The following is a 24,978-nucleotide window of genomic DNA, read 5'->3' as shown; positions in this document are numbered from 1 at the left end:
TCACTCCTCTTTTTCACATTGCTTTGGTAGGCGCAGTGAGTCTACATCAGATGTCAGTGTTGTTGAAGAATCTCCAGAAAAGGATTTAAGAGGTAACTGCTTTCTTATACAATAGGCAATCTGATCCTCAGTTGTACCAGTGTTATACAGTATTGGTGTGAGTTATTACATTTGAGGTAGACTACTTCATAGAAGTCTGTGTATTCATTACAAAAGCTATCTAGCTATTATCTCCTGTACTACAATCACCCAGGTGTAATATCAAAGGCTATTTGCTATGCAAACTTGTCATCCCTGGTGGAAAACTTAGGATTTAAAGGTAATCTGTTGCCACAATTGACTATCTACAGTAATACATCAGTAGTACTGCTGATATGGAGTAGAGATCACAATTTTTTGTTTTTTGTTTTCCTGCTGCCCCTGGTTCCCCCCCGCTGTCTGTGCTCAAAGCTGCACTGAACTTAACAGTCCAGATTGCTGGGCTACTCTAACATAATAGAGAGGACTTGTGCACGGCAGTTCTGAGAGCGGCAGCAGAAGAATGGGGGGGTCAGTGTGAAAAAACAAAATGTATCTGGACTCCATATCTGCAGTCCTACTCATGTGTAACTGTAGATAACAGACCAAAATCAGGGTGACAGATTCCCTTTAACTTACTTACCATCTTCAAACTCCTACTTGATCTCTGACACAAGCAAATAGACACATAAGTTAGGCTTTGTAGGTTGGTCTTTTTGGGGGGATTGTTTTAGTGGCCTTTTAAAGTTAATCTGTCAGCACATATCTCTGTATTAAATGAAGAGCACTGTCAGATTTATTGTGTTCTGCTCAAGGTTTCTGCCCCCATCCAGAATTGTGGCAGAGAAATCTCATCTATTATCATATGCAAATGTGCTCTTTGGTGCAATAAGGGTGGCACCCTTGAACCTTGTTGCCCTAACAGTTCTGCCCTGTATCTTGGATAACACTAAATAAATTTGAAAATCTCCTCCAGCATCCTAATAAAACGTAGTCTTTATTTTGTTACCGGTTAAAAGTACATATGAGACTTCACCACCCTCCACTGCAGGTTAACATGTTTCAAACACAATGTTCTTAATCATAACCAGTAGATATCACTGCCAAGTTGTGAGTGACAAGGCCAGGATGGCAACGTAATATCACATGGCCTTGTTTTCACACATGAGCCGTCGCAGTACAACCCTGGAGCTTGACAGAGCTGAAGTTATCTATACTGTGCATCCCTGTCTAGCCTCAGGCCTGTAAATAACCGTAAGTTGAAAAATCTGTAATTTTTAATCATTAGGACTTTTTTATTTATTTTTTGACAGTATATGGAACATTTAAATGGTGGTTTAAAGAGGACCTTTCATGGGTCCAAACATTATAAAATAACTAGCAGGATATGTAGCGCATTGTGCAGGGATTTAATATTGCTTACTAGTTTGTCTTGCCGCCGCTCCGTTCGCCTGCTGTGCCCCCCTGCAGTTTTCCCAGCTGGTATGCTAATAGCATCGGTACAGGGAGGAGGAGATTGCCCTGTTTCTCAATAGACGTTTCCTTCTGCTGTAGCGTGGTCCAATCGCTGCGGAGAGCTTCACAGCCAGGGAGAAAGAAAAACTCATCTTCCTGGTCTTCAGTCTCCGGCTCCCTGTACCGATGCTATTCAGGAGCATACCAGACAGGAAAACTGAACGGAGCAGCGCCCAGACAAACTAGTAAGCGATATTACATCTGTGTACAGTGCCCTACATAACCTGCTAGTTATTTCATAATGTCTGGACCCGTGAAAGGTCCTCCTTTAAAATAGAACTCGTGGACATTTTATGCTTAAAATAAGTTCATGGAAGCCAGAGAGGAAGAAGTGAAAGCTGTTCTGCCAAAATTCGCTTGCTGAAAAAGTTGAATGACAAAGTGCTTCTTACTGATTGTGTTAAATTTTACTTTCCCCAGAACTTGATGTAAGGAGAAGTCCACGCCTTAAGCAGCTGGCATTTGCAAGGAGAAACTCTTCTTTTTATGCATCACAGCCAAAATCTCGTAATCTGGAGAGAGTCCACTCTGCCACCCAGCAGATGCTTACTGAAGGTTAGAACAGCAGGCATTTTGAGGGGTAAGGGAATGTGCTTTTGATGAAATGCACTGAATTCACAATTGCCACACTTTATTAGTAGGCAGCGAAACCCAGCCTGAGGCTAAAACTCCTAAACGCTTGCTATTTGGAGAGATGTTGGGGCTCAATAGTCCTCCAACACGACGAGCGAGAAGAAAACTGTTGGCCGAAATAGATCCTGGTAGCAATAAGGTAATGTTGTGTTTTATTTTTTTTATTTGCTGTTTTATGAAAGTTCACAAATCTTGAGAGCTGTCATGATTTATATTTCAAGGAATGGCACAGTAGTTATCAGATATTTCACATTTGGTTTTTAGTGTTAAAGCACTTAAGGTGTTTTTTTTTTTTTTTTTTGTAGGTATTGGGAAAGTCTCAGAAGTTAACTCCAAGAAAAACACAAAAGGAGCAATCAACTGAAAATAATAAATTCCTACGAAGATCTCCACGTACACCACGCACACCAAGGACGCCTTCCAAAACTCCAGTGGAGGAGAAAAGTGTGGCTAAAAACTCGGGAAGGCTTTTCTCACCATGTAAACTAGTGGAAAAGACTCCCTCTAAATCAGCTGAAAGAAGAAGCGAGCGTTTGGCTCAGACAACACCTAGCACAAGCTGCTCACCAGTGATTTGCTTAATTTCACCATTAAAATCTATAAGGCAGCCATTTACACCTCGAAAGGAGGTAGTGGACAGGTTTCAAAATCAGGTTTTCAAAAGTCCACAGAAAACGCCTCAGAAGGATGCAAACACTAGCACACCTGCAAAGAGAACATCTATTTCTTGCACACCCAGGAAGTCTCCTAGATTACAGAATTTAAATGTACAGTGTGCTACACCAACTAGGTGTGTACTTGGAACGCCGCAGAAGGTGTCTGAAACCCCAACACCAAAGAAACGAGCAAAGAATGTTGCATCGGTGTTACCATTTACAGTAGAATCCACTCCTGAAAAGGCAACTTTCTTCTCTCCTAGAAAAGCTGCAGACTGTTCTCAATCACAATCTGTGAAGACATCTAATGTAGACATTCTGTCCATGAGACCTTGTCCGCCTACACTAAAAACTCCTAGAAAATCCATCCTTAAAGATGTTAAACCTAGTATTCAGGAAGATGCAGCTACTCGTGAATACACTTTTCACGCTATCAGCAGCAAAGCCCTTAAAGAAGCAGATGAAGGTCCAGTAAAACTAGGTTTGCCAACTACATCCATTTTGCAAAAGACTTGTGAAGCTGCTAAGGTCTTGTCTCCTCCAGTTCTAAAAAGCTCTTCTAAATACAAACTTCTGTCACCTAATAGCAAACTTGAGCCTATTGTGTTGTGTGAAAGGATAGATTTGTCCTCATTGGAGAGCTCGGAGGGTACCCAATCTTTTGTTAATACCTCTCAGACGGATGACAGTATTGACATAACTGAAGCTAAGATTGTGCCAACAGAAAGCTGTGATCTTAAGATGAAAGTTTTAATCAAGAGGAAATCTTCTGATGCAGGTTTATTGGACCGCTTGCCAACCACACCTAAAGATGGGGGGGATTCTTTGTGCACGTCACCTTATGGACTACGATGTACTGTCGACAGAAGGCAGAGAGAAGCAGCTGCGCGTCTTGGAACACCACAGATTCCTGCTAAGTTCTCGACTCCAAAAAGCCAGAAGAAACTCCATCTTCCTCCCGTTTATGAAGTTGAACTTGAGATGCAAGCATCTGGTTTACCCAAGCTTCGATTTAAAAGAACAGACTCTAATTCCACTATTGATATGGGTATTTTGCCAAAAACTACAGAGTCTCCGAGCGGACCTCGGTGTAAAAAAGGAAATGAAAGCCCTTTTGGTGAGAAGTGGTGTAATAAGCATGCTATGAAGTTGGAGTCTGCTTGTGCTTCTCCTTGCATAAGATCGTCCCATAATACACCTGGAAAAAGTGGACTGCAAACATTTATCTGCCAGACATATACACCAAAAAGGAGCACTTCCAATACTGCTTCTCCATCACAGACAGAGGCTGTAAGTCCATTGACTCCATCACCAAAATACAAAGATAAAAATGGCAGTGATGTCATTAATAATTGGCCCCGGAAGAAGAAAGCATTTCCAGTCAAATCGGCTTGTGTTCTTAGGCAAGAAAAGGATCAGGACTATGTAGGCAGTGCTCTGTCAGGAGAGGAAGGCAGTCTAGAACATGAAGTAAATCAATTTTCCCCTTTGGGAGACATCATAGTAGAAGGCGTTTCCAAGCTTCCTGAGCAGTCACCAGTCTTAGAATGGAAAGGTCAATCTGAAATTGGGGCCACATTATTTAAATCTAGAAAGCGATTCTTTGATTTCATGTCTCCGACAAAAGACGAACCGAACTGTAAACGATCCTGCACGTTGAGTGGTGTCTGTGAGGACATAGAAGAATATGTTGTCTCAAGTCAAACACTGTCATCAGATATGAGCTCCTCACAGCAAAGTTCCTGTGAAGATGAAGTCTTCGGTATTTCAAGTAAACTCTTATACTATTCCTATTTAGTCAATGTTTTTTTAAATATATGAAAATATTCAGATTGGTTGAAATTTTTTTTATTTACTTTTTTTCAGCCTTTACCCCACCAAATAAAGTATTGAAAAATTCTTTGTCAGCAAGCGGTCTTTTGGCCCTAACACATTCACCAATGCTGTTTAAGGGGAAAACTCCTTCATCTAAAAGAAAGAAACAAGGTGAGGACCTAATAATCCACTGAGAAATGGTTGACACACCATTGTGGAATTTATTATTTTGCCAAATCCATGATTTTTAACCCCTTAAGGACCAGGCAATTTGTTTTCACTCACTGCCTTCCCATAGTACTAACTTTTTATTTTTCCATTCACATAGCCTTATGAGGGCTTATTTTTTTGTGGGACAAGTTGTACTTTCTAATGGCACTATTTACGGTTGCATACCATGTAGTGGGAAGCGGGAAAAAATTCCAAATGGGGTAGAATTGGGAAAAACGCTATTCTGTTTTATTTTTTTATTACACTGTACACTGTGGTTAAATTCATTCTTCAGGTCGGTACAGTTCAAACGATACTACATTTTTCTTGCATTTTAATACTGAAATTTTTTTTTAAACCTTTGAGGAATTTTAATTTTTATTTAGAACCATATTCTGACCCCTATAACTTTTTTTTTTTGTAGTGTTTGTACGGGGCTGTATAAGCGCTCATTTTTTGCGGGACTCTTTTCTTTTCAGTGATACCAATTTGTAGTGTGTGCGACTTTTTATAAAACAAAACTTTGTAGTTGAAGTGACAATTTGCCGTATGCCGTTAATATAATATTTTAATAGTATTGGCATTTTCATACGTGGTGATGTTTATTTTTTTTTATTGGTTAAGTATTTTTATTTTAATGAAAGGGGGCGATTTGAACTTTCTATATATTGGTAAACCTTTTTTTTTTTTTTTTTTTTTTATAACCACTTAAGGACCACAGGTTTATACCTCCTAGTGACTAGGCCTTTTTTTTTTTTTACAAATCTGCACTTCACAACTTTAACAGTTTATTGCTCAGTCATGCAACTTGGCACCCAAATGAATTTTGCCTCCTTTTCTTCTCACAAATAGAGCTTTCTTTTGGTGGTATTTGACTGCTGCTGAGATTTTTTGTTTTTCTAATATTAATCAAAAAAGACCGCAATACTCAGAAGAAGTAGAGCAATGTCTTTTGGGGTGTATTTTTACATATACCCATGCTGGGTGAGAGAAATATCTCAGTAAATTGACACCTTTTGTATAAAAAGTTGTCATTTACAGGTATTTCTCACACACAGTATAGGTATATGTAAAAAACACATTGCCCTACTTCTTCTGAGTACGGCGATACCACATGTGTGACACTTTTTTGCAGCCTAGGTGCACAAAGGGGCCAAAATTCCAATGAGTACCTTTAGGATTTCACAGGTTCATATTCTGAACCACTGGATTCAGCGGGTGAGGCGTCCCCATCGCTTTCATCCATCAGGGCCAGAATCCTGTAGGCCTCTTCAGCAGAATACCCCTTTTTCTCGCCCAGTTTCCTTGGGGGACACAGAAGACCTTGGGTATAGCTCATCTCCATAGGAGGCGTGACACTAAGTGAAAACTGTTAAGCCCCTCCTCCACAGCTATACCCTCAGCCTGGAGAGAGAGACTGCCAGTTTTTGCTTAGTGTCCAAGGAGGCAAGACACTCCCTGCTACTGCAGGGCTGTTTTCTCCTTGTTTTAAATTTTGATTTTTACTTTTTTCTTTTCTTTTTGTTCCAGATCATCAGGGACAACAGAGACGCACTAGACCTCTCTGTTTCTCCCGGGGTCGAGCTGCGCCAGTGCCGGTCATCCGCACTGCTGCCTCCCCCACAGAAGGCAAGGTGGATCAGGGCAGCCCAGCTCCCCTACATCCCGCCAGCACAAGGGTCGCCCGCACGCCAAGTCCCTCTTCCAGCGTCCTGCCACTACGGTGCCAGTAGCTGAAGGGGCGACCCTGCTGGAACGGACCGAGGGTGAAGACGGCTATGGTGAGAGATTGGCTTCTCCAGCCCTACGTCCCCCCCCTCACCCCTCACCCCACCCCGGTCTCCTGCGTGCCTGACTCCCATACTGACAGGGCCTCTGGACCCTTTTGTCCCTGCTAGCCCTAGGCTGGCCCCTGGCTGCCACAGGGCGACATTTTGCTCCCATAGGACATGGCACCCTTCTTCCTGCAAGAAGAATGCCTGGGGAGCTGCAGAGGTTCGCACCTAGCTGCCCCTGACGTAGGGGTTAGGCAGGATTCCCACCCTCACAGACCCGGTCTCAGGGTCCCCCTCCCTCTTACCGGCCACTGCTTCAGGGCCACAGGGCCCGCGCCTTGCTGCCCCTGATCCATCACGGGCACCGGTCCGGTCAGCACTAATATTCCGGTGCGGCCGGGCGCCGCAAAAGATTTTAGGTTCCGCGGCTCCCGCGGCGGTCCGCCATTCCAGGCCTCCTTACTTCCGGCAGGCGGGGTGGGCTCCCGCGGCCAGCGAGCCACCATTCCAGTCCTGTCTCTTCCGGCCGGCCGGGTGGGCTCCCGCGCCGGCGAACCGCCATTCCGGGCCCCTATCTCTTCTGGCCGGCGGGGTGGGCTCCCGCGGCCGGCATTGGGCTATGCCCAGCAGGTGGCGGTCGGCGGGGCTCCGCTACTTGGTCCCAGGCTTCGGCCTGCTGTGCCGCAATCCCGACCGGCCCGCGGGGTGGGCTCCCGCGGCCGGTTTGAAGCGCCGTTCCGCCGCAGGTCCCGGCGGTATGACGGGCCGGGGGCCGCAATTTAGCCCCCGGCTTCGCGGCCTACTAGGCCGCAATCTTCCGGTCTCTGGTGGAGGGGGCGGGAACTTCTCCAGGCGCGAATTTTCCCGCCTGGAGGTTCCTCCGCCCCCAGGGGATCGCACGCCGCCCTCCAGGCCGGATCCCTGTTAACCCTTTGGGTGCAGGCCGGCTCCCAAAATTGGGTCTGTATAGTTGGCCCCCCTTTTTTTCTCAGGGCCCCTATATGGTGGCTCCCCTTTAGCCTCAGAGGCTGAGTTGAAATAATAATAATAAAAAAAAAAAAATGAAATAAAAATAATAGATCCTGATTTCTATTGGGCTGCGCTTGACGCTGCAGCCTCATCAGTAATGCTGCATGTCTGCATGACCTCCTTCCACAGGCGGCATGGTGTTGCGCTCCCAGCCTGCGTCGCTGCTAGGGCATTTCCCCTTTTAGGCGGTTTTCTTGCCTCTTCCAGGATACGGCGCTGGCCAAGTGCATTCGGCCCTCTGTAGGCAGCATTCATCGTCTCTCCAGTTATGGTGCCTGCCATGTGCATTCCCCCCCCCCTCCTAGGCGGGCTACTGCACTCTCCCTGGCTGGCCATGTGCATGACCCCCTTCTTAGGCGGAATGCTGCACCTTCACCGGATACGGTGCTGGCCTTCTGCACGACCCCCTTCCATAGGTGGAACGCTGCACTCTCTGGATTTGCTGCCGGCCATGTGCGTGACCCCCTTCCGTGGGCGGAACGCTGCACTCACTGGATTCGCTGCCGGCCATGTGCGTGACCCCCTTCCTGGGCGGAACGCAGCACTCACTGGATCTGTTGCCGATCATGTGCATCCCCCCTTTTTTAGGCGGGATACTGCACTTTCACCGGATACGGTACTGGCTGTGTGCACGACCCCCTTCCAGGCGGAATGCTGCACTCTCGCTGATGTGCTATGATGTACTTATGTACTATGTTATTATGCTGCACTCTCGCTGATGTGCTATGATGTACTTATGTACTATGTTATTGTGCTGCACTCTCACTGGTTGCGCTGCCGGCCTTTTCTTAGGCGGTATGCTGCACTCTCATTGGATTCCCTGCCGGCCTTAGGTATGCCTCCTTCCCTCAGACAGCATACATACATCCCTCTGTCTTTGGGTGTTTCCTCGCAGGTACGTTGCTGGCCACGTGCATGTACCCCATACATGGCAGGGTGCTTGCACTCTCGCTGGATCCGCTGTCGGCCATGGGCATGACTCCTCTTCCGTAGGCAGTGTACGCACTCTTGCTGGATTCGCTGCCAGCCAGGGGCATGCCTTCCTTCCTCAGGCGACATGCACGCGTTCTTAGTGACTGTGGTTGTCTCTCGCCAGTACGTTGCTGGCCATGTGTATGACTCCCATGCATGGCGGTGTGCTCGCACTCTCCCTGGAGGAGATGCTGGCCATGTGCTTTACCCTCTTTTTCTGGGCGGTGTGCTACACTCACCGGATACATTGCTGGCCATGAGAATGGCCCTCTATCATGGGTGGAACGCTTGCACTTCCATTGGATACGGTGCTGGCCATTGTGCGTGACCACTTCTCACTTCAAGGGCAGAATTTGGCACGCTCCTGGGATTCACGGCTGTCCTTATGTGGCTGGGCTGGACTTGTACATGTCCCCATTCATTGGCAGAGTAGTTACACTCTCGCTGAGTTCAGTGTTGGGTGTATTATTGCACACTCATTTAATGCTAGGATACCCTGTGCATGTTCCCCTTTCACTAGATGGACCTCCTGCATTCCTGCTGGTTTATAGGGTATGTCCTGTTTCTCTGAAGTAGGTTCGGCCTTAGGCATCACTCCCTTTTGGGACCGGTCTTTGCACTCTTGTAGTTGGCCAGGTACAATTTCCCCCCTTTCGGGGTGGACTGATTGCGTTCCGTCGCATGCTATACTGGTTTTGTGCATAACTCCCTTTCAGGTTGCACTTTGCGATTCCGTACATGCTGTGGCGCTCTGGGACGAGCCCCCCTTTTTTCTAGGTGGGTTGGCCTTCTCGCTGCTTGCGGGGCTGCTCGTTCGTATGCCTCACCTGCTTCCTGCGGCATACCTTTGTTTCTTGGGAGCCGATGCTTGCCGCCAGCCTTGCACTCGTCCCTAGGGAGTTCCTTCTGTCCTCTTGACCGGACAGGCTCTATTTCTCTCTGCTGCACCGAGCTGGGTGGTGCTCATTCATTTAGTTGGCCTTTCATTCCAGGGAGTGTTCGTGGGTCCTAGATGCATGCCCTTTGCGTCCTTCTGCAGCATTGCTTCCCTGCGCTAGTGGTCCCATGGTCGAGAGTGCTGTTGTCTGCGGGGCCTCTCGAATTCTTCATTGGCGCTGTCAGGACTGCGGTTCCCTTGCCTGCCGCAATTTCCTCCTCTTCGGATGCAGTGTGGTATGAGTCCTTCCTCTTGGCGCCTCTACGCTTCTGTCTGATCTGCTGCCGGGTTCGGGCTGCTCTTCTCGGGACGGTCACCCAACTTCTCTTGGGTGCTGGATTACCCAGGTCCGGAGGACCTCCGCCTTGGGTTCTTCAAGGTATTCGCCTTCTGCGAGGCGGTGGACCGGGCGTCTCACAGTGTAGCGGGTTCTGTTTTTGAGCTGTCTTATGGCTTCCCTGTTGCCCACTCCTCCTCCTTTCGGTTGGAGGGTGTTATGTCGGCCTCTGTCTCGACTGCCTCTTTTCGCCGGCTTTGTTTGGCTCCCGCTCTATACAGATCACTCCGATGTGGCTTCCCGCCAGACTTCGGAGGCTGTGTTTTCACTGTCCTCCCCTCTGGGGTGAGCCTGGTTGTTCCTGTGGATGGTTCCGGTGTTCCTTTTGGCCTCGTACTGTCTCCCTTGTTCGCGCTGGCTGTATTAGCTGTGTGCTTATTTACCGAGTCTACCGCGTTCTGTCCTCCCGCTGGGTGCGGATTGCGTGGCCCGTTCTAAGACGATGGTCCTGATGTAGACTTACCTTCTCGGTAACTTGGGGGGACTACCTTTTCGGTTCAGATTGTCCTTTGATCCCACACAGGGGCTGTACAACGTGGTTACATCAGCATGGTCTTTAGCCTGCCTTCTCCTGGCGTCTGGCGGATCCTTTTGGGTCTTTCCATCTGTCCTTCTGCTCCCCATTCGGGTGGATGCGGGTCAACGTTGTTCGGGGCCGACGGGGCTAGTTTTGTCGACCCTTCTGCCCGTGTTACTGGTCTGCGCCTGTTCTCATTGGGTTTTCGCCTGCTTGCCAGGCGACTCCAGCGGGTTCACTGCTGTCCACTCCTGGCTGTGTCTCGTCCAGGTTCTGTCGTAAGATTTAGGGTTTTTTGTCTGGGGTTCTGTGGAAAGCTGTGCATTCCCCACTCTGAAGTTCTTTCCCCATGGTTCTGTCTTTTGGTTGAGGTGTCAAGTGTCGGCGCTGTTCTTCCTCTTCCAGCGTTCCCGACCCTCTGGGCCTGCCAAGACCTTCTTCCTCGGAGTGGCTCTTTGGTTCCTCTGTGCTGTCCTTCGGTACCGCCCTGGGGACTATATCCAGAGCTCTCGGCGCTCCAATCTTGCCCTTGGAGCCGTTACAGGAGTTCACTCTATCCTTCTGTCCTGTACGGTTGTGTTCCGTATCAGTCGTGTCTCTGACGGGTGCCGGCATGGCCCCCTTTTTTTGTTATGAGTTTTCTGTCTTTTCCAGGACAGGGCTGTTCTGCATCTCGTTTCTTCCTTCCTTCCTTCCTTCTGAAGGTGGTGTTGCCTTCGCTTCAACACCTCACCTATTTGGACGTTGTTTGGGCCTGGCCGTTGTTTACTTGGAGATCTCCGACTCTTGCAGTCGTTCGGCCTCTTGGGTTTCCAGGAGGTCTGTGCATAGGGTTGGCAGACTCCAGGGTGGTTTTCCTCCGCTTGATCAGATTGGCTATTGCTGAGGTTACCGCACCTAGGACAGGATCTGTCTTTGGTGTCCCCGTTCCTTTCACCAGAGCGGTCGGTGCCTCCTGGGCCGGAGGCATTGGGCTTCGGCCGTGCATTTGGGCACGGTGCCACAGGTCTGCCTTGCACGCCTTTCTGAGTTCTACAGGGTGCATACTCTGACTTTGGCAGATGCTACCTTACCCCGCCTGGGTTTACAGGCGGCGGTTCATTGATGCCTTTCGGGTGCTTCGCCTTGGTGTTGTGGTCCCTCCCCCTTTTGGACTGCTTTTGAACGTCCCAAGGTCTTCTGTGTCCCCCAAGGAAACTGGGCGAGAAAACGAGATTTTTGTATAACTTACCAGTAAAATCTCTTTCTCGCTCTTTCCTTGGGGGACACAGCACCCACCCATTAATTGTTTTTTCTCTGTGCGTTTTCCGAGTTTTTGTTACCCGTTGGGTAGTTGGCTTGTTGGTTCCTTGTTGGACTTTGCCTTTTCTCACTGCTTGGACACGCAACTGGCAGTCTCTCTCTCCAGGCTGAGGGTATAGCTGTGGAGGAGGGGCTTAACAGTTTTCACTTAGTGTCACGCCTCCTATGGAGATGAGCTATACCCAAGGTCTTCTGTGTCCCCCAAGGAAAGAGCGAGAAAGAGATTTTACTGGTAAGTTATACAAAAATCTCGTTTTTGACATTTTGGGCTAACTAAATTTAGGGGGTATTCCTCTGAGACTACCCAGGAAAAAGAGCACACCTGCCTAGTAAAAGTGAGTGCTTGCGAAGTAAAGCTGCGATCGCTAATAAAGATCCAAAAAGCTCAAAAGTGATCTTTATAGCGCTGGAGCGATTTTACTGTGTTTTTGCAGTGATCAGAAAAAAATAGTCACTGCGGTGGGGTGGACTGAATGCAAGTGTGGGCACAAGATCAGGCCTGATCGGGCGAGCACTGCGTTTTTTTTAGAGCCTAAGGTGACTCTAAAGTACTGATATAGATCTGATTTCGATCAGTCCTGATCACCTACAGATACTATATAGTACTAGTGCTGATTAGCGACAGCGATGACTAATCAGTGAGTGCGGTGGGCTGGGTGCTAACTGGCGTTGATAAAGGATCCTTACAGGGGGGTGATCAGGGAGTCTATATGGGGTGATCAGGGGTTAATAAGTGACGGCGGGGGTGTAATGTGTGTGGTGCTTGGTGCTACTTACAGAGCTGCCTGTGTCCTCTGGTGGTCGATCCAAGCAAAAGGGACCACCAGCGGAGCAGGAATATCAGACGCCATTTACAAAATAGCGTCTGAAATACCTATTCGATTGGTTCTTTTAAAAATCTACAGCCTGCCAGCCAATGATCAGCGCTGGCAGGCTGTAGTTAAACTTGAATACTGCGCAATCCTGTGAGCGCACGTTCACAGGAAATCTTAGGTCTCACAAGATGACTGCAATAGGCGTCGCTGAGACCTGAGAGCGCTGCCGTCCGGACGCCTATCAGTGTTAGTGACGGCAAGCGGTTAAGTCACCTTGGGTGACAATAAATAGCCATCATTGAAGACTTAATTTGGATTATCACAATACAGTGATGCTACCTAGTAGCCTGTATTGGTATATTCCTGAAATAGGCAGGCTTCGTGTATTTCAGCAAAGTAACACGTTCCCCGATCTCAGCCGGGGAGCGCTGTTACCGGACCAGGGGCGCGCCACTTCCGCTTCCAGACTGATCAGATGCCTTTCTATGGTTTCTCTATGGAGAATGCAGCTTTGTAGTATGTTTTGTAAGTTTTCTTGCAACTTTTTTTTCCTACAGGGAAACAGTGAAGTTTCTTTTCTACCACATTTTTATAGGAGATCACGCTTTGCTGCCACAGAGACCCAGCGTTAGGGTGCATTCACACGACCGTAAGTGTTTTGCAGCCCGTAAATTGCTGATCCACAAAACATGGATACCCACAGTGTGTGTGCCGCATTTTGCGGACCGCACATGGCCGGCGTAATATAGACAGTGTGGACAAGAAGAGGACCTGCTCTATATTTTTTGCTATACTTAATTTTCTTAAACTGGAATACTCCTGTATCTCTTTTGGAGACCTAGCCTTATATTTTAATGAAAGTTGAACTGGTTAGAATGTAATATTAACCCCTTAATGACTGTCTACACACCTTGTTACGGTAGTCACGAACATGCCTTCTAGGCCACCACTTACAAAAGCCTAGAAAAAGTTCTTCATGGGCCTCCCTGGCAGCGGAGAGCAGGAGTCCGTTCTCGCATGACAACCAGGCTCCTAAAGGCTTATTTACTCCTAAAGGCTTATTTGCATATTAAAACATAATTTTTCTCAACAATGCAGGGACCGACACTGATGCCTTCAGCTGCCAAGTGCATATACAACAGGTCTGCCAGTTTCATAGGTACAGATCTGCTGATAGATGCCCTTTTAAGTCATTTTCTGAAGAAACATCCCCTTTCATTACAAAGCCCATTTTGGCATTGAGGCCACAGTAATATATATTTTTTGTTATTGCATTGTCACATTCTTAGACGCATTGCTTTTATTTTTCCATTAAAGTATATATTAGTTAATTTTTTATTAACTCCTTATGAAAGGGAAATGCATTTTGCTGTTTACATCAAGTTTAAAAATGTATGTGCTGTTTGTGCAGCATAGAGAACATTCTAATCAATAAGTTATATGTACACCATAATAGTGTCACTAAATAAAACAAGCCTTTATATGTCTTCATTGAAAAATAAAGTTATGGCTCTCGGCAAGACCAAAAAAATTGTTACAAGAGCCGTGAGTTATTTTTTACATTGTTGTAGTCATATGTGGGCTTTTTTTTTTTTTTTTTTGCAGGATGGGATGTAGTGGTCACAATAAGTGAAAACAAGTGTTGGCTGATAACACCAGCTAAACACCTGCAGAAACTGAGCTAATCAGCTTTAGCGTAGTAGGCAGTAGTCTGTTCATTGATATTTTTAGCCTATTTTTTTTACTTCATCTTTTTGATTGGAACCTCCTGTTACTCCACACTCAGGGATGGAGACCAACCAAGCCTGCCTTTCGTGCCCTACCACCACAAGAGTAGACTGAATGGCAGATCCTAAATCTTCCGTTACCTGCCAGTGATCCCATCACCTCACATGTAAGCCTTCCTTTTCAGCATATCTGCCCTCCCCAAGGGGCAGCATAAAGTAAGTGACCCAGCTGGGACAGAAGACCTTGGAAACAAAGTACTCTTCTGCCCAGCGCCCTCTGAATGCAAAAGGTTCTGCTCAGAATGCATCAGTTTGCCTCCGTTCCATCTCCATTCCACTTTGTAGGCGGACATCAAAACGCTTCTTGAAGCGTTTTGGTGTCCGTCTGACGAAACTGAGCCAAACGGATCCGTTCTGACACAATGTAAGTCAATGGGACGGATCTGTTTTCTATGACACAATCTGGCACAATAGAAAACTGATCCGTCCTCCATTGACTTTTAATGGTGTTCAAGACTGATCTGTCTTGGCTATGTTAAAGATAATACAAACTGATCCGTTCTGAACAGATGCAGACGTTTCTATTATCTGAATGGATTCGTCTGTGCAGATCCATGACTGATCCGCACCAAACGCGAGTGTGAAAGTAGCCTTACTGACTCTTGATATTCCTGTGGCAGAAATCTCATCTTTACTGCTTCAGAAAGCTGCTCGGGCCTGACTCGCATTTAAGTTACTTCAGGGCAGCCAGATACATCAGCTTCTGGATCTTTTCCTAGCAATTCAACCTTTCCTCATCTTGCCGTTTCCTGGCCACCCGGGAGAACCGACTCCCTCCAGCATCCTGGTCAGACTCTTGTGACGAGATGGCCACACACTGTAGTCCTTGTGCTGTAAACTAACCATGAGCGGGAGGTGGACCTTGTGGAGTACCTCACCCATCCTCTTCTATCATGCCAACCTTAAAATAATTCCTCTAAGTCCTCTTTGGGCTTTGTTCCCAGCCTCTTTACTCATTTCCCACTGCCCCTCTGTGCCGTCTGAAGTGTTGTCTGAGATTTCTCCCCTCTTTATGGCTCCTCTTTTCCACAGCCAGTCTCGTACAAACTGTGATATGCCATTTTATGGGCAAGGACCTAGGCTGCACTGACTCTCAACTAGGCGGATTAATGGGCATATAGATTGTTTTGAGTTGCTATCGGTAAGAGAAAGTCTTCGCAATATCCCCCACTATAGGTGGAGTAGTTCCATTTTCACTAGTACTGTACTCTGGGTATCGGACTTTTCCACTTCTAATGGTGGAGTTTTTGCTCTCATTTGATGCGATCTGTCAAGCCTACATGGCCCCCAATGTGCTCCAGACATTCACATTACCTCTCCTTAAAGTGCAGTGACTCTGTCCAATCACTTGTCACCTCATTTGTCATCAGGACAGTGTTTTTTTTTTTTTTTTTTTTTTTAGTTGGGAATTCTTTAACTTTTTATTAGAAAAGTGTTGCTAAGGAAATTCTGTCCAGCATTTTCAGCTTGCCTATCACAGCCCCTTGCCTTGCACGCCTAATTATTTTACTGAAACACTAGGGTTATATGCTCCGTACAGCATTTCATCTGCTGCCCTTCTACTTTCCCAACACTTTTCTGATCAGTGCTGGAAGGTAGTGAGAGGAATAGAGCTGCCAGCGATCAGTGGAACAGAAATATAGTACACTTACTGTCGGGACTGAACCATGGCAGCTTTCTGTTCCCAGTGCTAACAGATGTGCTGGGAAGATAGAGGGGAGCGCTGTTGGCTGCAGATATAATACAGTATGGAATAACATAACATTAGGTTTTTAGCACAATGAATTGGATTTGTAAAGCAGGGAGAGCAAAGGCAGGCTGAGAAACCTGTCTCTTTGGCTTATGGTCATCTGTGTTCAGCGTTCGGTAGAACACTGAAGACTGAATAACCTTAGTGGTGCTTTGTTAGAGTACTTTATATGCTGTTTTAATATAATTTTACAGAATTCCTCAATAAAGTATATTTATATTACTGTTCCTTTCACATTATAAAATAAAAGAAACCGCAGTTATACGTCTAGCTTTTTCTCCGTTCGGCATTTAAATTGGTAGAACAGGACGTGTAGTTACACTAGACAGCATGCCGTAAAACAATGAAGAGGCTGCAGCACTCACACGAATGCCTCTTCAAACAGTTGATTGGCAGGGGTGTTGGTTGTTGAACACTGCCAATCTGGTATTGATGACCGATCCTGAGGAGGGGGGGAAAAAAAAATCTTCTGCAGTTAACTTTTGTGTTGTTTTTCCAGATTGCGAGTCTCAAAGTAGCACTCCAGAAACAAAAAGACCAGCTCATCAGGCTGCTAACATGGAGGACTCTCCTTTCAGGCAACTATCTTCAAAACGTACCATAAGCCGAACATATACAAGGAAAAATCTCATTACTTGACGTGCATTGATTATATTTTTTTCTGAAACTCTGGCAGTCCAAAAGGTTAGGAAAGCCATGGACATGCAATAACTCCTAATCACTCAGATGATTGGATTCCAGGAGAAGAATCTAATGTCTGGCCGGGTTTATGATTCTGTAACAGTGGAAGTGTAGCTGCAAGTGACGTGATCATAAATTACACAGGAAGAGAATGCATCCTGTAATGCATGGGGAATAACACCCTCCTTTATGCAGAGGTTTGTGTATGTTCTCTATAGCTTCATATTTTTTTTATATATTTTTTTTTTACCTCTGAGAGGATGTAAACGTGTGTAAATATTTGAACAAGATTTATCTTAATGTATCAATGTGTTTGTCAGAATTTGTGTGTTTTTGGACAGATGTGTAGTTTGTATATAAAGCAGTGTTAAAATCTATATATACCATATTGGAAATGTAAAATTTTTAAATAAGGTACTTTTGTAACAATAAACTATCATTTCAAGAACACGGTCTTGTTCCTTGTCTTGTCAGCCTTAAATTCAGGAAAATCTGAGGTTAGGTTTAGTCTTGAACGAAGCAAGCTTCGGATGCTTCATCCAAAGTCGCTTTGTTCAAAACTTCAGAATAATACTGTACGGAGAATAGTCTCCGTACCATATTAAAATGTATGGGCTCTGATGAATGAGGTACTAGTCGGAACAAAAGCAGGGTTCTGTTTTAAAGTAGTTTTTCACTTGAAAAGTCAACTACCAAAGTTATTCAACAAAGTCAAGCGTGACTTAATTCGGCTCATCAGAACGCATACATTCTAATACTGTACAGAGACAGATCTCCGTACAGTATTCTGAAGTTTTTAACGAAGCTCCTTCTGATGACTCATCCGAAGCTCGCTTCGCTCAATACTAGATAGGATAATCGCCCTGCCCTCCTGCAAAGATAACACTGGCTCAACCTGTTCATGATGTGTGATGCTAATGATGGTATAGCACAGGAGGAGAAAGTAGGATGAAATCAAAAATGGCACCCCAACAGAATTGCACAAGTTGGATAAAAGATGCACCTTGCACAAGCTATTTTAAAATGGTAGTTTAAAACTGCTTGGGCCTCATTTATCAAATGTGTGCCATAGGAAGACTGTCACCCATAGCAACCAATCTGTGTGCTCCTTTTATATTTATTTATATTACTGCTCAGACATGCTCTGGGGCCTTACTGTTATACAATTTTGATAAATTAGGCACATTGTTCAGCTTTGAACACTATATGGTTCATTCAATTGATCTCATAAAAATAATCATAATGGTCATTTAAAGGGTTTTCCCTCAATAACTATTTATTACCTATCCACTATTACCTATTATTTTTTAAATGCATAACTTGCAGACTTGCCCGGCCACCCGCCTGCCCCAGCCTGCAGGTGTGCCATGTGGCCCCGGCCCTCACCTCCTCACAGAGCAGCACGCAGGTTCAGCAGCAGCATGGCATTGGCAACAGACAGTCAGGGGGATGTGACTGCCGAGTGGCGCTGCCATGGCAGGCAGCATCAACTGGTGTAAACTGGGGAGCGGAGGTCTGGAGGCGGAGCTGTTGGTGGTGAGTAACTGTGTGTGTGAGTCTGAAACATCAGATAGTGACAGACTCACGCAGCCAGGTCCAGACCAAACCGTCTGGACTGCCGTAGGTGGCACAGACAGGTAGGTCAAGGTGATCTCATTGAGCGCAGACTGCACAGAAACAGAAGAACATTAATTGGGGTGAGGCAGGTGACTGCAATGTGACATTAATGGAGGTGGGACAAGACAACATTTGGACAAATGTCTGAGTAGCCTGTCTGTGCGGCCCGCAGGGAGAAATGTATGTGGCATGGGGGGGGGGAGGGGTGAAATGGACATGATGAAGGGGGGAGAAATGTGGGGGCTTATGTGACATTGGTGATTTGACATGGAGGGGGGAAAATGTGAGATGGAGGCCTCGAAGGGGGAGAAATGTGACATGGGGGCCTGATCTGAGGTGTGATTAACATTGGGGGTCTGATTGCTGGTCTGACCTGAGGTGTAATGGAATTTTTTTTTTTTTTTTCTTATCCTCCTCTAAAACCTAGGTGCGTCTTATAGGGCGAAAAATACGGTCCTCAAACCAGCGATTGTCTGAAGCAGAGCAAAGATACCAGGACCACACAGAGGAGAAGCCAGCTCATGCAGACGGGACCAGGGCCAGGTGAGCTGCGGGGGTGTGGGGGCGCCAAAATGTAGCTTCGCTTGTGTTGGCAAAAATCCTTGCACCGGCCCTGGTTTCCTTCACTGACCATCCTCCCCCAAGAAGTCAATGTGGACCAGGGCAGCCTCGCTCCTCTGCTTCACCCCAGCCTAAGGGTCACCCATATCTCCAAGCCCTCAGTTCAGTTCCAGCTTCCTGCCAGTGGCTGAAGCGGTGACCCTGCTGGTTCTGCCGGACTGAGGGTGAAGACAGCAGCAGGATGAGTATATCTCCCCCCCACGTTCTTTCTTTATTCTGTCTCAATGGTGGCCATGGCTGGGTGTTTCTACGATGGGCCGCCCGAAGCGCCGAGTCCCTATGCCGAAGCATGTTCAGCTCCAGTCCCTTTTTAAGTAGCGGCTGACCGAACATTCGTAGTCGGCCGCAGCTAAGATTTAGGCCCCGGCTTCTCGGCCGCAGCTAAGATTTAGGCCCCGGCTTCTCGGCCGCAGCTAAGATTTAGGCCCCGGCTTCTCGGCCGCACAGGCCGCAGGCGGTTCCTCCCTCATGGGGTGGGGCTTGGCTTCCCGTCACTGCAGTGGGCGGTTTCTTTTCATTCCCACGCTTCTCACTGCTGTCGCGTCTGAGTCAGTCATTCAGCCCTAGTCAGCCATGTCTGATCCCACTAATGATCCCCGCCTGCCTATTGTTACTCACTTTTCATGTACTGAATGCAGTCTAAAGTTCCCTCGCGGTGAGGGGGTGTGGCCAACTGAGGATGTGAGCAGACGTGCTGTGCAGAGCTCCTGCACAATCTCGGCAGTTTATCCTAAGCAGAACCCCTAAATCCGATATTTACCCGGCTAAGCAGAAGCCTCGGTGTTGCTGACACCTGCTTGTCCAAGATTTGGACCATTTTTGCTGGCCTGAGAGTCGTGATGGCCCCGAAAAGAGACACTAAAGGGTCGAGCAAGGAGCTGCAAGATGGCGCTGGACCCGACCCGACACGGCACAGTGACCGCTCAAAAGAGATGCAGCGAGAGCTGGGGAGATTTGCGCACACGACAGAACCCTCGTGCCCCACTGATCCTAGTGGGAAGAGAGGCAGGCCATCTTCCCATGCTGATCGTGAGGGAGAGGAAGACAGGGAGAATGCTGGGTCTCCTCATGGCTCTAACAGGTATGACTCACTGCGGCCTAGCACAGATACCGATAGTGCGGACATTATAGAATCGGACATAGAGGACCCTACTCTTAAAGATGTGCTTAAAGCCATCACTAAATGTGGAAGATCACTAACGGCCCTGAGGATGCAAGTGGGTTCCATAAAGGAAGAAGTGTCCATAGTGTGTCATGACTTAAAGCGCTTGGCAGACCGCGCGACTGCCCTGGAAGGCCAGGTGGGAGAAATTGAAGATATTATACCTTTTCTCAAGAGAGACTCTGCTGATCATACCCAAAAACTGTCTCTTTTAATGGCTAAACAGGACGATCTTGAAAATCGCTCACGCGGACATAATGTTTGCATAGTGGGAGTACCAGAGAAGGTTGAGGGGACCACCCCAACTGAATATTTTGAAACGTGGGCGAGAGACACCTTTGGGAAGGAGGCTTTAACGCCTCTCTTTGGAGTTGAAAGGGCCCATAGGGTCCCTACCAGGCCGTTGCCACCAGGCGCTCCTCCCAGACCGGTTCTTATGAAAATTCTCCATTATATAGACAGAGACATACTCCTGAGAAAAACCCGCGAACCGCCTGATCTAACCATCAGTGGCCAAAGAGTGTTGCTGTTTCCAGATTACTCTATGGAGGTCCAAAAACGGAGGGCGAGGTTCCTAGATATAAAGAAACGACTGCGTAGCCTGAATATCCCCTATTCGATAATGTATCCAGCACGGCTACAGATAGTCGCCTTGGGAAGAACCAACTTCTTTGAAGATCCTAAGGAGGCTCTACGATGGTTGGACAGCCATGAGAATCGTTTGAGGATGCTGACTGATTGGCGGTTACTATGGTTTATTCTGCTTGTCTGAGTATACTGAGCGTATGTCTGTGAGATGAGGTAGTCATGTACACAGGGTTAACCGTTATATTATCCAAAATGTACTGTTCTAATTAGTAACATGCTAGTCTCTCTGTTAACATTGCTTATGTGCTGGGTTCGTTAAGTACTGGGCAGATTATTGAGGAGATGGTGCGGGGAGTGGGAAGCAAGTGTATTGTATACTTTGGTGGGCAGTGCATAGTATTGATGGCTAGTTTGAGCCATGCCTCATCACTGGACGCTTTAACTGTGCCGAGGAGCTGGTGGTTCTGATTAGGTTAATATATTAAGCCCTCACGGGAGAAAGCACGGGGACCTGTCAGACACACCAGTGACCTTGTTCTAGATTACTTGGGTACAGTTTTTTTTTTTTTTTTTCTTTTTTCCTTTCTCTTTCGTTTTTGTTTTAATGTTAGGGAATGATGTTTGCTCTGTAGCCAGGCTATACAGAAATATGCAACGAACTAGTGTACTTTTGGGACAGGAAGAGCAGCAGAAGCTTGTTGCTAGGATATTTCAGACTCAGTTGCACTTCACCCACATAAGACCAGTTTGTCCATATGGCTAGCAGGGTGACATTCTTTAGCTGGAATGTTAGGGGGATTAAGGAAGCTAATAAGAGACGGGCAGTGCTGGATGGTGTGGGGAAGTACCAGCCCTTGATCTGTTGTCTCCAAGAGACCCACTTACTGCCGGATCAAACTGGCATTCTTACACAAAGATGGGCTGGACACTGCTTTCACGCCACCTATTCTGCCTCTGCTCGAGGGGTGAGCATTTTGGTGCATAGGTCTATTGCATTCTCATGTTTCTCCCAGAGTATTGATAAGGAGGGCAGATACATTTATTTACACGGCTCCCTTTTATTCCATTGAATGCGTGATCATTGGTGTTTATATTCCCCAGCAGTATTCCTCTCAGGTGATGAAAACAATAATTTCCTTGATAGCGGAATGGCCTAATGTACCTATGATAAGTTTTCAGGCCAATCAAGTACTGTGATACTGTGGTTATTAATCCAGGTATTATGAGTAAGGATCGCTATTGTCTCTGATCTGAAACTCAGACTGGACTGTAACTGACTCTTAATTGCACTGAGAAATAATGGTAATAATTTTAACCAAGCTAGACCTTTTTTCTTTCCATTAATCCAGGTATTGGTACTTACTGTCAGTGTGGTCCTGCTGATTTCATTTTTTCCAGCATCTCCATAAAGCTTGTTAGCAGAGGGAAAGATGAATTGCTCTAAAATTCCTGGTAGATGGCTGCACTTTGGATAGAACACAATGGACCAACAACAGCAGATGACATAGCTCCTCAAACTTCACCAGACCTTAAAGAGTAACTAAACTTTTAATATGTTCTCGCTAATAAAACTATCTCTAATATGCTTTATTAATGAATTTTCCATTTTTACTCATTCATACCTATAGCACACCATTCACTGGTGCGTTCTCTGTACACCGCTGAGCTGTCATTACATTACATTTTATGAATGGGCAGCAGCAGCTCTGTGAGTATGGGCAGGAGCGCATATTGCTGCTCCTGCCTGTGCTCCCTGGAGGATTACTAACTCCTGGCATAGCACATGGATACCCTGTACCCATGTGCTATGCCAGGATTAGCTGAGCGGAGCAGGCTTCTGTATGCTAAGCTGAGAGAACAGAGTTTTGAGCGCACCAGTGAATAGTGCAGTTTAGGCAGGAAAAAGAGTAGTAAAAGTAGAAAATGTATTAATAAAGTATATTAGAGAGAGTTTTATTAGGGCATTAGAGAGAACATATTAAAAGTTTGGATAAAGGTTTAGTTACTTTTTAAGCAACTAGGATCGTGTGCCTCTACACTCTTCCTCCACACTCTGGGATCTTGATCTCTAAATTGAAAACAGAACTTTAGACCACTATGCAACAGTCCAGTCCTTTTTCTCCTTAGCACAGGTAAGACACTTCTGATGTTGTCTCTGGGTCATGTGTGGCTTGACACAAGGAATGTGACTAGAGATGAGCAAATTTCTCAAGAATTCGATTCGGCCAGTTCGCTGAATTTTCAGAAAAAACTTGGTTTGATCCGAATTTATTTGTGGCGAATCGCGTTAAAAAAAAAAACTGCTCTTTCCTGGCTGCTTTTATAGTGGTGTAAAACACTGCCTTTCAGTAACACGCATAGGGAGTCTGCTGTGGTAGTGAAATAATACTGTGAGTCAGTAAGACATGCATATGACAGGCGTTGCTCTTAGAATCACTGCACACTTCACTTATTTGGGCAGTTACGGGGCCCAAACTGATCAAATAACTTAAGTGGGAACTCAGCCTTACAGCTCAATGTTGGCGTCAAGAAGAAGCGCACTCCTTTTACACCGTCGTCAGCTGAGTCCACATAAATGTCTATAGAACCTGTTCTATTATACGCTTATACAAGTAGAGCCCCCCTGACAGAGTGGAGCGGGTGTCAGCAGTAAGTTTGTGTTGACGTCACTGATTATTTTGCCCTTTCTCTGATCCATCAGAACAATAACCCCCAAAAAACAGATGCTGTCTGTGGAGTATCCACCTTCACTCGGTCAACATTTGGAAAGTTATCAGTATTGCTAAAGCCCCCAAAATAACAGGATTGGATCAAAAACAGATGACACGTGAATTAAATATTTCTCGTACATTCCATTGGGGGACACAGACCATGGGTATAGCTTAGAGGTATTACTAGGAGGAACACTATGCAAAACGAAACTCCTCCTCCTCGGGCTATACCCCCAGACACCTCCAGGAGGACTTCAGTCTTTGCTTAGTGTCCGTCCAAGGAGGTGACGCTTATTCTTCAGAGGGGGACGCAGGTCAGCATTGCGCTTTCCTGGCCCCCGTGGAGTGTCTGCCACCGTCTTTCGACGTGTCCTGGCTACCTCCCATCCCCCCACAGAAGAAAAGTGGATCCAGGCTCAACATGTCAGCTCTGGCATCCCACCAGCTGCTGGGACGCCTGCTGCCTACCCTCCTCCAGAGCACTGTTCTCCTGGATTGGAGTCAGAAGTCTGAAGAGGTGCATCCCTGCTGGTCTGGACATCGAGGGAGCATGCTGAACAGATAAGTATTGCCCAGTCCCTCCCTCTCCCTCTGTGTCTGTTTGTCTGTGGCTACCTGTGTGAGCTTGAAGAAGGATCCTGATGGGGGCACTTTCCTTTGGCATCTCTTCCCCCCCTTAAACTTCCATCATAACTGTGGGCTTCAGCGCTTCTCTCTTCGGGCCTTGGCTGATGCGCTCTCACAGCGCCCGCCGGCAGGCCGCTCCTCCATGGCCTCATTAACCCCTGCTGCGCCGCGTGAGGGGAGACGGGGTGTTTGTTCAAATCGCGCGCGCACTTATTTTCCCGCGCTTTTTCCGCGCCATGATGACGCGTTCGGGGGGGCGGAGCCTCGGCATGCCGCTCTGACTCCCCCTTCACCGGAGACTTTGTTTGCTCACGGCCGTGCAGCTCCTCATCTCTCTACACCGGAGACTTCTGCTAGCGTTGCCTGGGTGGTAGGATAACAGCTTGCTCTGCTCCTGATCTTTGCAGCAACTGGTAGGAGATCTTTTACTGTGGGGTTCAATCATGCCAAAGCCTGGGGCACTTAAATCTGCCAAGGCCTCCTCTCAGGCTCTTTTGGGGTCATGCAAGGTGTGCCTTCTGCCTTTTTCTGCCTCTGGCACCTGTGACTCGTGCCCTGCTCCTGGACAGGATCAGCCTCCTTCTCTTGCTCAGCCCAGTCCTCCCTCTGCCCCTGCGGAATCGGCGGTACCCACCTGGGCTTCCGCCATGTCTAGTGCGGCAGCGGATCTGGCCCTAGTTGCCAAGGCAGCCATGTCCTTCATGGAGCGTATGGCAGCTACTACTCCAGTAGCATCCACAGCTCCATCTCCTCTCAGTGATTCTCACAGGGGGCGTCTGACGTCTAAGAGGCAGCGTGAGCGGCAGCATTCCTCGTCGGATGACTCCGCTTCTCCCCCACGCCTTGAGGCATGCCCGGTTGACTCTCCCTCTCGTGGGGAGCGCAAATCCGAAGGGGAATTGT

The 24,978-nt window shown here is 47.0% G+C and overlaps 1 protein-coding gene across 4 annotated transcripts in view; it reads left to right on the top strand.

Annotated features, from left to right (window-relative positions):
- The window catches only part of TICRR (TOPBP1 interacting checkpoint and replication regulator), a 66,554-nt gene extending 49,377 nt beyond the window's left edge, over nt 1–17,177 (top strand). Inside the window, exons 17-23 of one of the 4 annotated variants that reach the window (XR_006387803.1) lie at nt 31–92; nt 1,954–2,088; nt 2,172–2,305; nt 2,472–4,593; nt 4,689–4,808; nt 14,318–14,425; nt 16,568–16,666. Coding sequence is in view for 3 of the 4 variants with exons in the window: in XM_044279473.1 (XP_044135408.1) it covers nt 31–92; nt 1,954–2,088; nt 2,172–2,305; nt 2,472–4,593; nt 4,689–4,808; nt 16,568–16,707 (2,713 nt within the window). In the remaining variant the exon portion in view is untranslated. Of the gene's footprint in view, nt 1–30; nt 93–1,953; nt 2,089–2,171; nt 2,306–2,471; nt 4,594–4,688; nt 4,809–14,317; nt 14,426–16,567 lie in introns of all 4 variants that reach the window. The other 3 variants (XM_044279474.1, XM_044279475.1, XM_044279473.1) reach the window with 3 other exon arrangements.
- Nucleotides 17,178–24,978: the final 7,801 nt, after the last annotated feature.

This window comes from Bufo gargarizans, chromosome 2, assembly GCF_014858855.1.
Source record: "Bufo gargarizans isolate SCDJY-AF-19 chromosome 2, ASM1485885v1, whole genome shotgun sequence".
Classification (NCBI taxonomy): Eukaryota; Metazoa; Chordata; class Amphibia; order Anura; family Bufonidae; genus Bufo; species Bufo gargarizans.
The sequence above is the reverse complement of the archived record's forward strand: the minus strand, read 5'-3'. Positions and strand labels throughout refer to the sequence as shown.